The sequence below is a fragment of the Siphateles boraxobius genome, unplaced genomic scaffold (genome assembly GCF_051911475.1).
Source record: "Siphateles boraxobius isolate OS27281-9 unplaced genomic scaffold, OSU_SipBor_1 8, whole genome shotgun sequence".
Classification (NCBI taxonomy): Eukaryota; Metazoa; Chordata; class Actinopteri; order Cypriniformes; family Leuciscidae; genus Siphateles; species Siphateles boraxobius.
Window position 1 is genome coordinate 13944717 of NW_027509208.1, and position 14878 is coordinate 13959594.

General features: G+C 38.5%; 2 protein-coding genes across 2 annotated transcripts in view; both read right to left on the minus strand.

Annotated features, from left to right (window-relative positions):
- The window catches only part of pinx1 (PIN2 (TERF1) interacting telomerase inhibitor 1), a 39978-nt gene extending 39740 nt beyond the window's left edge, over positions 1-238 (minus strand). Inside the window, exon 1 of the mRNA XM_077221149.1 lies at positions 28-238. Within this exon, the coding sequence (XP_077077264.1) occupies positions 28-46 (19 nt within the window). The 5' untranslated portion in view covers positions 47-238. The remainder of the gene's footprint in view (positions 1-27) is intronic.
- Positions 239-6835: 6597 nt separating this feature from the next.
- On the minus strand, positions 6836-12813 carry tdh (L-threonine dehydrogenase). Its single transcript, XM_077220253.1, has 9 exons — positions 12289-12813; positions 10259-10458; positions 10052-10094; positions 9856-9926; positions 9238-9387; positions 8790-8962; positions 8601-8691; positions 8027-8296; positions 6836-7927 (listed from the first exon to the last, which is right to left on the minus strand). Exons 2-9 carry the CDS (start codon positions 10446-10448, stop codon positions 7788-7790), a joined length of 1128 nt encoding a protein of 375 aa, XP_077076368.1. The 5' UTR covers positions 10449-10458; positions 12289-12813; the 3' UTR covers positions 6836-7787.
- Positions 12814-14878: the final 2065 nt, after the last annotated feature.

Genomic DNA, 14878 nt, shown 5'->3' on the forward strand with positions numbered 1-14878 from the left:
AAAATACATTCAAATTTGTAAACTCACGTTCGGCAAGCATGGACATCTTGAGGGGTCCTTGAACACATGGAGGAACAGGCAGGTTGTCCTACTTATGCCTGATTAAAAAGACAATAACTCATGTCTGTCGACTCAAACATACAGTATTACAATATTATTATATGATATATAATTATTCCAAAACCACAACAAACTATATCATGCACGTGCATTTAGATTTTGTACGCCATTAGTAGCCTACATATCATCGTGTTTGAACACTTTTGTAACAGTAGATGGCGTAAGTGGGTTAACTGCTCGGAATAATTTTTTGAAAAAAAAAACATTTAATTACAATAACTGCTTTAGGAACTCATTTTAGTTTTTACTAATTTCTTTGCGTTTCTTTGATGATAGTGTATTTTTTTATAACAGTGGTAGCTAATATCAAGATCTTTAAATAAACATTTTACTGTATAACTGCACCTGGTAAACTCTGGTTTCCATGGTGCATCATTGCAAGGCCTGGCCAAAGTTGGTTAGATGATCTGCTGTTTTTAAGGTAATTATGATGACAGTAATATCAATGTAAAGATTAAGTAAAAGCCTATAAATGAAAATCCCCATATAGCCTATATACAGTATGTGTATGTCCTGTGTTAATGTGGTCTTTATGAACAGTGTCCTGTGGAAAATGTTTTTACTGAGCTTTCCCACAATGACTCTCTTGTGTCTCCAAGCACTGAGCTGAAGATGAAGTGATTACCATAGCAGCCAATGTAGGTATATCAGATTTTGAGGACACTGTCTGAATAACAACAATTTCGTTACACGTTACACAAAATTACACTGTGGACAGTCAGTCCCAAAGATCACATTTGAAAACCAAATCAAAAGTATGTGCAATGTTAGCAAAGTATCTTGCACTTATAATGTACTCCATATCATTAATTACATAAAAGGCCACTTAAAGAGAGCATAAAAAGGTTCAATGGGTTTATCTTGGCTCAATTTTAAAGAACACTTGCCAAAAAGGTTCTTCGCTGTAAAAAAGAAAAGAAAAAAAGTTGCTACCTTGTACAATCAACTTGGATGTTGAAGTCGTTTCAACTTAAATTACATTAAACTGACTTAAAACAAATAGCTGAATCTTGTATAACTTATAAAAAAGAGCAATTGAACATTGCTTAAATAATTTAGATGAGTTAAAGCAATGTAAAAAGCTGTTTAATAACATTTAATCAAAATAAAATGTATATATATAATATAATAAATATGTATTCATTAAAACTAAAAGGGTCCAAGATCCGTAATGTCTTTGTTGTTCTCCCCTTATGGTGCTAAAAGTGTTTCACAAGGTAGTGACAAATTGAACTTTTCATTTCACTGCATGAAAATCAGAGTCCAGTTGTTGTTTCTTAGGCAAGACTCCAATTATTTGTGCCTTGCATAACTATACTTTTTATACATTTATCTATTTGTCAGAGATCAAATATATAACCCACCATAAATATCATAATGTCATGAGCCTGTAATTACCTCCAAATTTATCGTGCTCTCTAATTATTGGATTTGTTTCAGTTTTAGACACAATATACAATAATTACCACCAGAGAATAATTTTGTCTGTTTACAGAAAGAAAAAGACAAGAATGACTCCAGATGGGCATTGTTTCTGAAAATGAGCTGAATATAAATAAACTGCGGATGATGTACTTATACTTAATAGATTGAAATATATATAGTAAGGAAATCATAGCTGTTAAAGATAAAACTCTTTAAAGAAATGCATTCTTACAAGGCTGAAATTTCTTGATCCATTTTGGACAACACAGGGTAATTTCACTGCATGTGATTATGGAGGGGAGGGGATCTTTATCTTGAGGTTGTAGAGTTCATCTGCTGTCTGTGGTGATATACAGTGAAAGAAGAAGAGCCTGTGTGATTAATGTTACCTGCTGCTGCTGATGATGTCTTATTGAATTCCCATCTCACTGGGTATACACTGCACAACCAGAGGTGAGAAAGTCACAGATCGAATTGCCATTAGTAATCACTCAGAACTCTGACAAAAAGGGATGTAATGGAGCATATTTCAATATTTATCTGAAAATACTATATGAACTAAATGCATACACTTTGGTGCCCTATTGCTTTTTAAAATTAGAGTCACAAATCATGTTTTTTTTGTGATAACTATGTTAGATAAAATATTATCTAACATACAATTAACTTATCATGAAAAGTAGCTATTTTTTAACAATTGTTTATTAAAAAAAATGTATAATAATCAAGTAAACAATCTTTTTTAGTATCTTAGTTAATAATCTTCCACTTTTCACATTTTTCCACAGATTGTAACTTGACTGCAAGTTATTGTAAAAAAAGAAATGAAGACCCTTTTTGGTACTTTCCTGTTATCCGGACCCCACGATGGCCTACCCCTAACCCCGCCCCTAAACCTACCCGTCACTGGGGTTAAGACCAATCTGGGACGATGGCCTACCCCTAACACCGCCCCTAAACCTACCCGTCACTGGGGTTAAGACCAATCTGGGACGATGGCCTACCCCTAACACCGCCCCTAAACCTACCCGTCACTGGGGTTAAGACCAATCTGGGATGACTACCAGGTCCTTCTAAAAAAATTAGCATATTGTGATAAAGTTCATTATTTTAATTAAACTTTGTTAATGATAAAAATTTAACTTTCATATATTTTAGATTCATTGCACACCAGCTGAAATATTTCAGGTCTTTTATTGTTTTAATACTGATGATTTTGGCATACAGCTCATGAAAACCCAAAATTCCTGTCTCAAAAAATTAGCATATCATGAAAAGGGTCTCTAAACGAGCTATTAACCTAATCATCTGAATCAACTAATTAACTCTAAACACCTGCAAAAGATTCCTGAGGCTTTTAAAAACTCCCAGCCTGTTTCATTACTCAAAACCGCAATCATGGGTAAGACTGCCGACCTGACTGCTGTCCAGAAGGCCATCATTGACACCCTCAAGCAAGAGGGTAAGACAGAAAGAAATTTCTGCACAAATAGGCTGTTCCCAGAGTGCTGTATCAAGGCACCTCAGTGGGAAGTCTGTGGGAAGGAAAAAGTGTGGCAAAAAACGCTGCACAACGAGAAGAGGTGACCGGACCCTGAGGAAGATTGTGGAGAAGGACCGATTCCAGACCTTGGGGGACCTGCGGAAGCAGTGGACTGAGTCTGGAGTAGAAACATCCAGAGCCACCGTGCACAGGCGTGTGCAGGAAATGGGCTACAGGTGCCGCATTCCCCAGGTCAAGCCACTTTTGAACCGGAAACAGCGGCAGAAGCGCCTGACCTGGGCTACAGAGAAGCAGCACTGGACTGTTGCTCAGTGGTCCAAAGTACTTTTTTCGGATGAAAGCAAATTTTGCATGTCATTCGGAAATCAAGGTGCCAGAGTCTGGAGGAAGACTGGGGAGAAGGAAATGCCAAAATGCCAGAAGTCCAGTGTCAAGTACCCACAGTCAGTGATGGTCTGCGGTGCCATGTCAGCTGCTGGTGTTGGTCCACTGTGTTTTATCAAGGGCAGGGCCAATGCAGCTAGCTATCAGGAGATTTTGGAGCACTTCATGTTTCCATCTGCTGAAAAGCTTTATGGAGATGAAGATTTCATTTTTCAGCACGACCTGGCACCTGCTCACAGTGCCAAAACCACTGGTAAATGGTTTACTGACCATGGTATTACTGTGCTCAATTGGCCAGCCAACTCTCCTGACCTGAACCCCATAGAAAATCCGTGGGATATTGAGAAGAGAAAGTTGAGAGATGCAAGACCCAACACTCTGGATGAGCTTAAGGCCACTAGCGAAGCATCCTGGGCCTCCATAACACCTCAGCAGTGCCACAGGCTGATCGCCTCCATGCCACGCCGCATTGAAGCAGTCATTTCTGCAAAAGGATTCCCGACCAAGTATTGACTATTGAGTGCATAACTTAACATAATTATTTGAAGGTTGACTTTTTTTATTTATTAAAAACACTTATTTTATTGGTCGGACGAAATATGCTAATTTTTTGAGACAGGAATTTTGGGTTTTCATGAGCTGTATGCCAAAATCATCAGTATTAAAACAATAAAAGACCTGAAATATTTCAGTTGGTGTGCAATGAATCTAAAATATATGAAAGTTTAATTTTTATCATTACATTATGGAAAATAATTAACTTTATCACAATATGCAAATTTTTTGAGAAGGACCTGTATAGTTCCGAAATGGTATATGGTGGTGTCCGGATAACAGGAAAGTACCAATTTGTACATTTTGTCTATTTCATTTTGATGTTTGAAAAAGTTTAGCAACAATCCCCTAGATCAGTAAAGATCAGTAAAACATGTTTGTTATTTCATTCAAAAGGCAGTCATCAGACCATAGCAATATGGAAGTCCTTATATGGTTGTTGTCCGTTTCCATAGCAACCGGTTACCATGTGGCAGCTGCAACACAGAGTTTTTTGGCACTCCCCTGTTTAAGGAACCCACCAGGAATGTTTATGTGCTGATCTTCATTTAGCACAGACAGATTGCCAGCTCTGATATTCAATATTCATCATCCAGCATGTTGACAGACTCCTTCTTCTCGCATTGGTTGACAGGAGACATAAGGAGGTGTGTCATCACGATCAATGGTTACACAACATGATACACATTAACTTCTCTGACTGTGCTCTGCCTCATTGCTCAGTTCTGGGAAACACAACGAGGGTTTCTTGATTTATGTGTGCTAGAATACCTGAGAGAATGAGTGGAAGGAGCTTATGCTGTCATATTGTGCAATGCAAATGAGTGTTATGAAATGTTTGCATGGCATTTAGATTATGGTAAAAAAAAATGCTGTTAATAATCTGAAATAAAATGGATGGATGTTTACAGCAATAATAGGATGTGAAAGTTGGAAGGTTTTACTGTGCAAACCCAACTTCCAAGAAACTGCCTGTCCAAAAGTCGTAGGCCTATAGGCTACATCATGTGTCTAACGTGATTTATGCATGCATTTTTCGGAATAACATTGTTTAGGTTGTAGTGCTGCTCTGCGTGACTGTGCATATGATTATGGCAATTTATCTGTTCAATAAAATAACTTACGTGTTGAGCAATTTAAATAAATTTTACTTAGAATTAAAAGTGCCTTGTTATAAAATGTTTTATTGTTTATTAGAATTATTTATTTATCGAAAATGTAATAGACGTTGTTACGCAATTTGTCTCTTGGCTGCATTTATCGAGCTCAGCCATTAAATTCTGTTACGCAAATTATTGTAAGACAAAGGAAGAAAAGTCATTGAAGAAAAAAAGATCATGAGATTTTAATACTTGTTCGTAAACTATATCCCCTTCAGTTTTACAGCTTAATATAAGCTAAATTTGCAACCCTGTAGCATACATTTTTAATATTATGTTTTTAACTTTATACATTTATTATCTTATGTTTAAAAATAAAATATAACTTATTTTTTTCTATTTAATTGTTTGATGTTTATTTAATGCATATTGCTGTCAAAACCACTCATTCATATTTGTCTATATTAAATGTTTTATAATAATGGCTGGTATTATTATTATTAAATTGTACCTTAATACTATAGGGCTACATTAGGTAACACCAACAAAAGTAACTATATCAGTTATCTTAAATCTCAACTACATTTTCACTTTTTTTCATTGTCTGGGCTTTGCATTCCCCCAGTTTGGTGGTCAAGGTGAGGTCATGTTTGTTTTAACGCATACCTCAAACCAGTGAGGATTCCAGATGATGTGAATGATGTGTGACAACCTCTACATTCTACAACATTATAAAATGATGGAAAGTTATGAAATGATGGAAACACGTAAAAACAATATTTTGCAACATTGTTATTGAACAAAGGATTTACAATTAGCCTATATCAGATGCAGAAAGAAATCAAATAAACCTGTTGCAACTACTTACAGTCATGTAAATGAATAGCCTACTTTTGTTACAACGTGATTAGAAATTATAAAACCTGTCTGTGAATATTACTTTATGTCACACCATCGCTCACATTGTGCAACAGTGCAGACAAACAACCTAATGTGTTCACATTTCACATGATCAAACTTTACATGAGATATAATTTCATTTGGAAGAACTGCTGACAGTTAAAATGGTCCTCAACTGAAACTCAGCTAGTGCACAACTCTCATATTACAGACAGCAAAGTTATTTGCCAAGCAACTCACCACAAAACGACACTATGCAATCTTTTTTTTAATTTTTTTTTTTTTACATTTTTGCAGTTCACGCTAGAGACAAAAAGAAAACTTCAAATAACCTTGACAGTTTAGTCAGCATTGCCAAGTTCTTACGTAACCCTGTTGTTCATATAACTACCGTCATATTATTGCCCCACTTTATGAAAGAATGGTAAATCTTTTGTTACTGCATATACTGTACAAACAGACATTACATAACTTGCTTTCAAAGCGTACACTTGCAATCTAAATAAAAAGGAGACTTAGTCTAAAGGCACAAAAATATTTACGTGGCACGACGGATAAGGAAAATAACTCAAATGGTTCCGAGATAACTCAGGGAGATTATAGTCTTAAGTCAATGCATTATGTGCTAATCACCTTGAAGTGACAAGACATGCAATGCGAATGAGCATTAATGCAGGTCTTGTCTTGTGCAGTCAGTATCGCTGCCATCAAAAAGTTGATCATATTTCCCACAAAGTTATAAATAAAATGTTTAATATAACCGGCACGATAGTCAACCGAGTAATACTTAACACAGATAAAAACGAGGAAAATGAAAAAAATCATACACAACTCATGAAAGACAATGTTAAAGATAAAAAAAGCTTTATTGACACAAGTTTTGTGATCATAAGAACAAAAATGTGGATGCAAAGCTTAACAAAAAAAAAAGAATAATTTAATTTTGTTTCCCAATCTCCCCTTCTTACAGGATAATATATATTCGCTGTGGGAAAACATTTATGGGCAAATGCAAGATATGAGAGAAATTGCATTTAACAAAAAGCGACTTTATTAAAGAGTGGAGCAAGACAGAAACTTGCAATTTACTTGTGAGCAGTCTGAATAAATAGATAGTGCACAAGAGAGGGAACGCAACCAAGAGGGCTATGATAACATCATTTATCATGACAACCCCCACTTTCCCTGAGGACCGACATTTGAGTCCCACCCTGTTTAAACCACAGAATCTTATGTCTGGTTATTTTAGAATGGGTTGAAACTGCTGTTACAATTCCTATTACTTTTATTCCCATTACTCCGAACACAGCCATCAGCCTTTTCCCTAATATATTCTGTTCTTCTAAGGTACAGTAAAATTATTTAAATTAATTAGAACAAAAAAAAAAAAAAAATGAAAGAAAAGTAACTCAGAAAGAGAGTATATTTGGGAAGCTAAGTTTTAGGAGCTGTGGCATTCATTTCTGGATTTTCATGTCTTTTTGGTTTATCTTGCCTGGAGACATAATTGATCCTTTTTCACTAAATGCAAAGCACTAGAAGACACGTCGGGTTTAAACCCATTCCTTTTCCAGCATTTAGCTAAAATACCTATGCGTCTCTGATGGTTTTTTCCCCTCTGACTAGAAAACAGACCCGACCTCTTTGTATAATCTGCAATTATACATACATAGCCTGTGCTAGTCTATACAGATGACACAAAAGAGAACAGGAATATGACTATTTACAGACTATGGATCTCTCTTCTGCGTCACTATAAATCTTTATAATGTACATATTTTCATTGTTCATGAGAAGACTCAGTTGGCCTGAGCGATGCGGGAGTCTGAGCCGATGAAGTTGAGCATCGTCTGGACCAACTCTGGTAGATCGTAGTCGTGCTTCCAGCCCCAGTCATTGCGGGCGTTGGAGTCATCAAAGTTCATGGGCCAGCTGTCAGCTATGTAGAAAAAAACAAGATCACACAATATTTTGCACCATTTATTTATTTTTATTTATTTTTGATGATGCTCCTGGGGGTAGATTTATTGGCTCATACCTATAGCCTGTCGTACAGAGTCAATCTCATATGTGACCTGAAGGTCAGGAAGCTGTTTCTGGACCTCATTTGTGAGTTCCTCTGGAGTGAAGCTCATGGCGTTGATGTTGTAGGTGCGCATACTGAGCGTTTCCGTTGGCGCCTCCATCACCTCCAGCGTGGCCCGCAAACAGTCATCAATGTACATCATGGGAAGCCGTGTATCTGGCTTTAGGTTGCACTCAAACTTGCCATTCTTGACGGCGTCATGGAAAATCTGCACAGCATAGTCTGGAAAAGCCAAAAAAAACAGACTTTCATGACTCATTGCTGTTTTTTTGGCCAGCAGTCTCAGCTGGTTGTAACTGTAAAACAGTAACAGCTGTAAAATAACTTTTCAGGTTTTAGCATGTGGCTTTAGGCAGTAGGAGGTGCGGTTTAAATGGCTGGCTGGCATTGGTGCAGGCTATCAGTATATCTAAAAATACTCAAAGTGAACACCCCCGTTCTGAGCATGTGCCTGTTGCATAACCTCATTTATGTACACGAGCAAGGTCATGTGGCAAAAACACAGATGGTGCAGAGTGCACCATACCTGTTGTGCCACCGCCGGGCTGCGAGTCTGCAGAGATGATACCGGGGTACCGCAGACAGCGGAAGTCAAGGCCATAGCGGTGGTGGTAGTACTGCAGAAAAAGAATTATGGGTAAAGATTAACATTCTGAGTGACATAAGGCCCAGAACAGTACTGGAAATACTGAAATAAGGGTGACCCGTGTCTTACCTCTCCCATAAGCTCAGCGTGGACTTTAGAGACGCCATATATGGTACGTGGTCTCTGCACACAGAGGTCAGGGGTGGGGTTTCGAGGTGAAGTTGGTCCAAAGGCACCAATGGTGCTGGGCACAAAGAGCCGAAGTCCGTGTTCTGCTGCAATGTCGAGGATGTTGTGTAGTCCTACAGAAAAAAAGAAAAGAAAAAGATTTACATTTTCAGCCCAAAAGGAATCAAAAGCTATTGTAATAGTAAGATCAAAGTAGTTGGAATAAATTTTTGTTTGATAGCTGAAAGAAAATCTAAACATTTTCCAGGTGAAACTTTAAAAACATCCATTAAAATTACTTTAGGGGGGAACGAAGTATGAAGAATGTTAAATCTAACTGTATTGACTAAATGACTATCAGCCACTAACAAAACATGGTGAGGCACTGCATTGAGTTTTCTAGTCTTACCTGTGATGTTGACTGCTCGTGCCAGTGCCACATTAGCTTCCCCGACAGCACTTAGAAGAGCACTGTAATGCACTAACCAGGTGATTCTGTTATTTACTACAATCTCTCGCAAGTTCTTGTAGTCCAGAATGTCCGAGTAGATAAAGGGTCCTGTGTGGAAGAGGTTAAGAGCTGTTAATCGATACATCAGCACCTCAGTGTGATCTGTTAAAGCTCTATGCTTTGATTGTTGTTTATTAAAAAAGTTTAACGGACTGATAAGGGAAAAAATTATGTTAATAAACTATTAAAATAAATGCTAGGAATGCAAATCAATTCTCTAAGCTACTAATTATAAGAGATTGTACAGAACAGGTCATTAACACCACAATTAACTTAATTAGCATTTCTTTACTGATTTAAATTACCTTAACATGGAAATTATAAATTATCCCTTACAATAACTCTCAACTACATTTGGCAAACATCTGGTTTAAATTAATATGTTTATGTAATATAATAATCATAGTAATAAGACAGAACCCACTAATAGAGTGCAAACACATTTACTTCTGTAGTCTAATTAAATTATACATAAAGAAATCACAGCCTTTCATTTGAGATGAACAAAAGACGTACCACTGTGAAATACGTTGGTTGGTGGTTTCCTGATATCTGAGAGGATCACATTGTTTTTTCCAAATCGCTTCCTATGAAACAGGAATAATTGTTTTATACAAGTTTTTTTTTCATGTGAAACTTAAAATTAAGTGTTACACTTACAAATGCATCTATAATGCAAAACATTTTTTCCATGTGGTAGTATGTTACATACCTTAAGAGTTTAGCAAGCCCAACCCCAAGTTGACCGAGGCCACCTGACGGAGAAAAATTTATGTTCAAATGAAAAACACAGTAGGGGAGTAAGGAACCAACTTTCTTAAAAATAAGCAAAACATGTCAGAATTACACAAGTCCCAAATTTTTAAATAATAATAATAATAATAATTAAAAAAATGCATTAATCTAGTCGTTTTCATACCTGTGATGAGAACTTTGGGGTGGTCCGTCTCAGAGAAGGACACAGAATGAAAGCTGGCATCAGATCCAGGGGTGACCTGACGCGGGGAAAAGCTGATGTTGCGTATCGCCACAGTCAGAGACTGACATCCACACGCAGGGGTCAGCAGGGCCTGCTTTGCCACCTTACTAAGAGCTCTGAAGACTGGCATACTCGGTTACCTGCAAAAACAAGAGGATAGACAGGGGTTGAGACATCACGTAACCAAATGAATGAGTATTAAAAGAATAGTTCACCCTAAAACGTGAACTGTCATCATTTACTCACTATCGTGTCCTTCCAAACCTGAATGACTTGCTTTATTCGGTGGAACAATGATGACAGCCTGTGTCACAATTCACTTTCAGTGGATTTTTCCCCCTCCATACAATGGAAGTGAAAGGTAACTGTCATTTTGCCTAACTTCTTTCTTGTTCCAAAGAAACAAGTCATTCAGGTTTGGTATACTGGACATCTAAATATAAAAGCGTGTGCTATATTTGTATTAACATGTCGGGTCAAAAATCGAAAATATGTTTCTGACCTCAGAGCTATTTCCAACTTAATCACATGAGGGTCAGAATAGCCGATTTACCCACGCAAAATACACAAGTATCCAAACAAACTTTAATGAACCCTAGTGTAATGCATCTCAAAGTTCATCCTTTTAAATTCATACAGTAAACTTGAGAAAACATTTACATTGTTTACATTTACATGTTGTCATCGTCGAACTTCTTACCTGACAGGTGTGAAAGAAACTAAAGGAACGAAGAATGTAATTTGAGTGTATTTATACGACCCCGCCTTCGGCGGCAGCCAATCAGCACGCAAGACCTGAGCGCGAGCGCTGCTCTGGCACCACGCCGAGCACGGGGTGCAAGATGCTGAACACATCCTTCAATTCAACCTCTAAAGATTTCATTGTGCCAAGTTCTGCTCGTGTTCCCCGTTTTTCCGAACAATACACTGACACACAATCCGAGCCTTACTATCAGCCGGTTTGATCTTGAACGTAAAGGTCAGTCAGCCTTCTGGGAATTTAGATCAGTTTAGGTTGTAAAAGACTCGTTTAGACTGGCTTTTTCAGTCAACCCTGGGACGTAATCCTGGGTTGTCTTGTTACTTGTTCATACTTTATCCTGGGTTAGTAATTAATTATTGGTTGACATGCTTAGAGATCGTAAACCCCGTATTGAAGTTCTTGTTTGCATATTTATTAGGCTAATAACGTTAAAGCACGCGGCCCGTATTAATAAATGCTTGCCCATCTGTAACGTTACCCAAAAGTCGACACGTAGACCCGCTCTGGTCTCTTTAAATATTCACAACACCATACAGCCAACCCCACTTTAACGTTAACGTTACCCGTCTGCTGCCGCTCTTCGACATTTGTATGCGGTTCATTCAGACATGGAGACTAAACTCTGCGCGTGAATATTTCAAGAAATAAGCACTGAGGAAGTTCATGATTGGTTGTCTGTTGCTAAACAACTCGCTGTTATCTAACACTCATGGTTAAAACTAGCATTTATAGCGGTAAGGGGACTGAAGTGATGTGCAATCGTCACTACAGCTGACAGACTAACGGCTCTGTGTGAAGAACGTGAGCAAACTCACGACGACGACACCCTTTGAATGAACACCTTAAAATAACGAGCACATCGGGATTCGGATATTCTGTTTCACATGAACAATCGTATTTTGTCAAACACTAAAGGGGAAACTTGCGATGAAACGATGAATAACGTTAAAGACATAGGACAATCACCTCTTGAGCTTCATTAAAGGCCTACGATCACATATAAGATATTTGCAGAGATCTTTAAAACAAAGTAATTGGATTGAAAGGTAAAAGCGATTCAACAGAGTGTGTAAAATTAACAAATGGCTTATAATGCATTTTATCTTTCTAACGTTAGTCAAGGCCATAGGAAGCTTACGTAAAAGGTTCTAATTTCAATCAATTTAAAAGCAAAACGCAATAGATTTCAGTAAATTCATTCACTCACCAATTGACAAATAAGATTGAGAGATTTGGCAAAAAACGTATTTTTCTGGTCGACGTGAGCAGCTTTCTTTATCTGGTTTTCCGTCACTGACGATTCTTTCAGTATCTTCCAGTATTGCATCAGCCCGCCGAGGAGGTTTTATATCCGCAGCACGAGAGGCTTTCAAGAGAAGCCGGCTGCGCTTCGATTGGCCAGCGCTGGAGGTGAGGTTCTGGCCACGCCCCCCTGACGTCTGTAGAACTGAAACATGACGACTGAGGCTCTGGACTGAGGGTCTTCTTCAGGGCTGCACATGTTCAACCCACCTCTCACGACGAATACAGTCAACGGGACCTTTGATTATGAGATGGGGGTGGAAAGTGAGCGTCAGAAATCTCGTAGTAAAGATTGGGAGAGAACATTTTGTATTTCATGTAACATATTCTGTATTCCGATATGGAGGACCAAATAAATAATGACCCTATGATTTTTTTCTTTCACTAAATTTAGTAAGAAAATCGTTTATTCTTAAACATGTTAAATACTAATAAAAGTCGGCATGAAACGGAAGTTGCGGTAACTTTCGAGTGAAGGCTCCTCAAGCAAGAAAAAGATGTAGGGCGGGACATGATTTTGTCCAGCGTGATTGATTGGATGGTTGTGGTTTGCTATTGCTGTGATGACATGTGAGTGACAGGTTGCCCCTCCCTCACACCAGTAAACACGTCATAGAGATGTCATTGCAAGAGGGAGTGGTTATTTTGCTTAAAGTAATTTTGATTAAAGATCAAAAGTGCACATGCATTTAAAAAAATAATCATGTGCACGGATAAATCATCTATAATAAATATCACAATATTACTTATAAGAATTGTCTATTTTGATTTCATGGTGATTTTAAACTTTTTTTAAAACAATTTTACTGATTTATTTTGATAATAGTCTTAATAATAATAATAATTATTATAAATCTGTGAACACCCCTAAAAAGTATGTTTTGGCATCTTTAGAAAAAAATAAACCTGAGCAATAGCTGTGAACAAAAATAATAGAGGAACGTTACCAGCATAAATCAGCCTTCCTTTTTTTATTGTTGCTGCTATTTTCTGCCAATGCTTGGACGACAAGTCAGAGCTATTACAGGTTATGGTCTGCCACACACCATTAATAGGATTACGTTTTCCTGTGATGCTTCAAGGCCATTTCCTCTCAAAACAATCAATCAAATCTTTACCCTGAAAATCCATTAAAATCTCAATTGCATCACTCCAGGTGTATTTATGAGGCTTCTCAATTTAAGAGATCAATACTTGGAAAGAGAAAAGAAGGACAAATCTTCCTCTTTCCACAAGGTTAAAAAGCATCTTCCACAGAACAAAATAGTGAATGAGTAACTCAAAGTGACACACTTTTAGGCTTGCGAGAGGTGTTTGCCAGAGGGGTTACTTCAGGTCTGCTACCATCTCTGTGAACCTTATATGCCTATTAGACATTCATTTTTATAAAATTAAAAGCAAAATAAATTTAGCACATACATTATTCCCAGACATTGCAAAAAAATTGTCACCTGCGTATTCATAACGAGTGCAAATAGCAATGCAGATTAAGACCAAGCGATTTCCTAGGCAGATACTGACTTGGTATTATAAAGGGATGGGGATAGGGATGGGGGTTTGGGGGAGCACAGGCGAAGCACTGCTACTTGGGCGCAGAGATATCACGCAACACCTGACATCTCCCCAACTTCCGTCAACATACCGGCGTGAATATTAGCTGGCTATTTTTCCTACAGTAGACATAGTGAATGGCGATGAACATGGCAGATTTTGTGAGAGACGAAGAGGGTGACTTCTCAGACAGTCAAGATCCAGAACCATACCTCTACGAACCAGAGTTTTCAGAAGAGGAGCTGGCTGCTTTGGATATAGACCGACAGGAGAAGGTTGCGATCGCTCAACAGCCTGAAGCCCAATTTATACTTCTGTATCGAACTTACGCCGTAGCTACGCCGTAGGCTGTGCGTAGCACGCGTACCCTTCGGCGTACCCTGACGTGCACCTCTCCAGGAGGAGGTTGCGATTGCTCAACAGCCTGATGCCCAATTTATACTTCTGCGTTGAACTTACGCCGTAGCTACGTCATAAGGCCTCATTATGCTTCTACGTCAACTCCACGACGTAGCTACGCCGTCACTCCTACGGCGTCGTGGCCATTTTATGGTTCTGCGTCAGGTTGAGTTGCATCGCGGTGCATCTGACCAATCACAGCCCTTGTGGTCTGCGTCGCCTCGACGCGTAGTTAAAATTTTTTGAGGTGCACGTCGAGCTACAGCGGAGGGGTTCGCGGCGACGCAGAGGGGTCTGCAGGGGTATGCCGTCGATTCGACGCAGAAGCATTAAACAGGCTATAGGCTGTGCGTAGCACGCGTACCTTCGGCGTACCCTGTCCCTGACGTGCACCTCTCCAAAAATGTAACAACGCGTCAATTCTACGTGGACGCAAGCGCTGTGATTGGTCTGCTCAAATCGCTCCCTCAGGTTTCACATGCTCCCTCTGCGTGCGTCAGCGTAAAGGCTGATTTATACTTCTGCGTCGGACATACGCCGGAGCC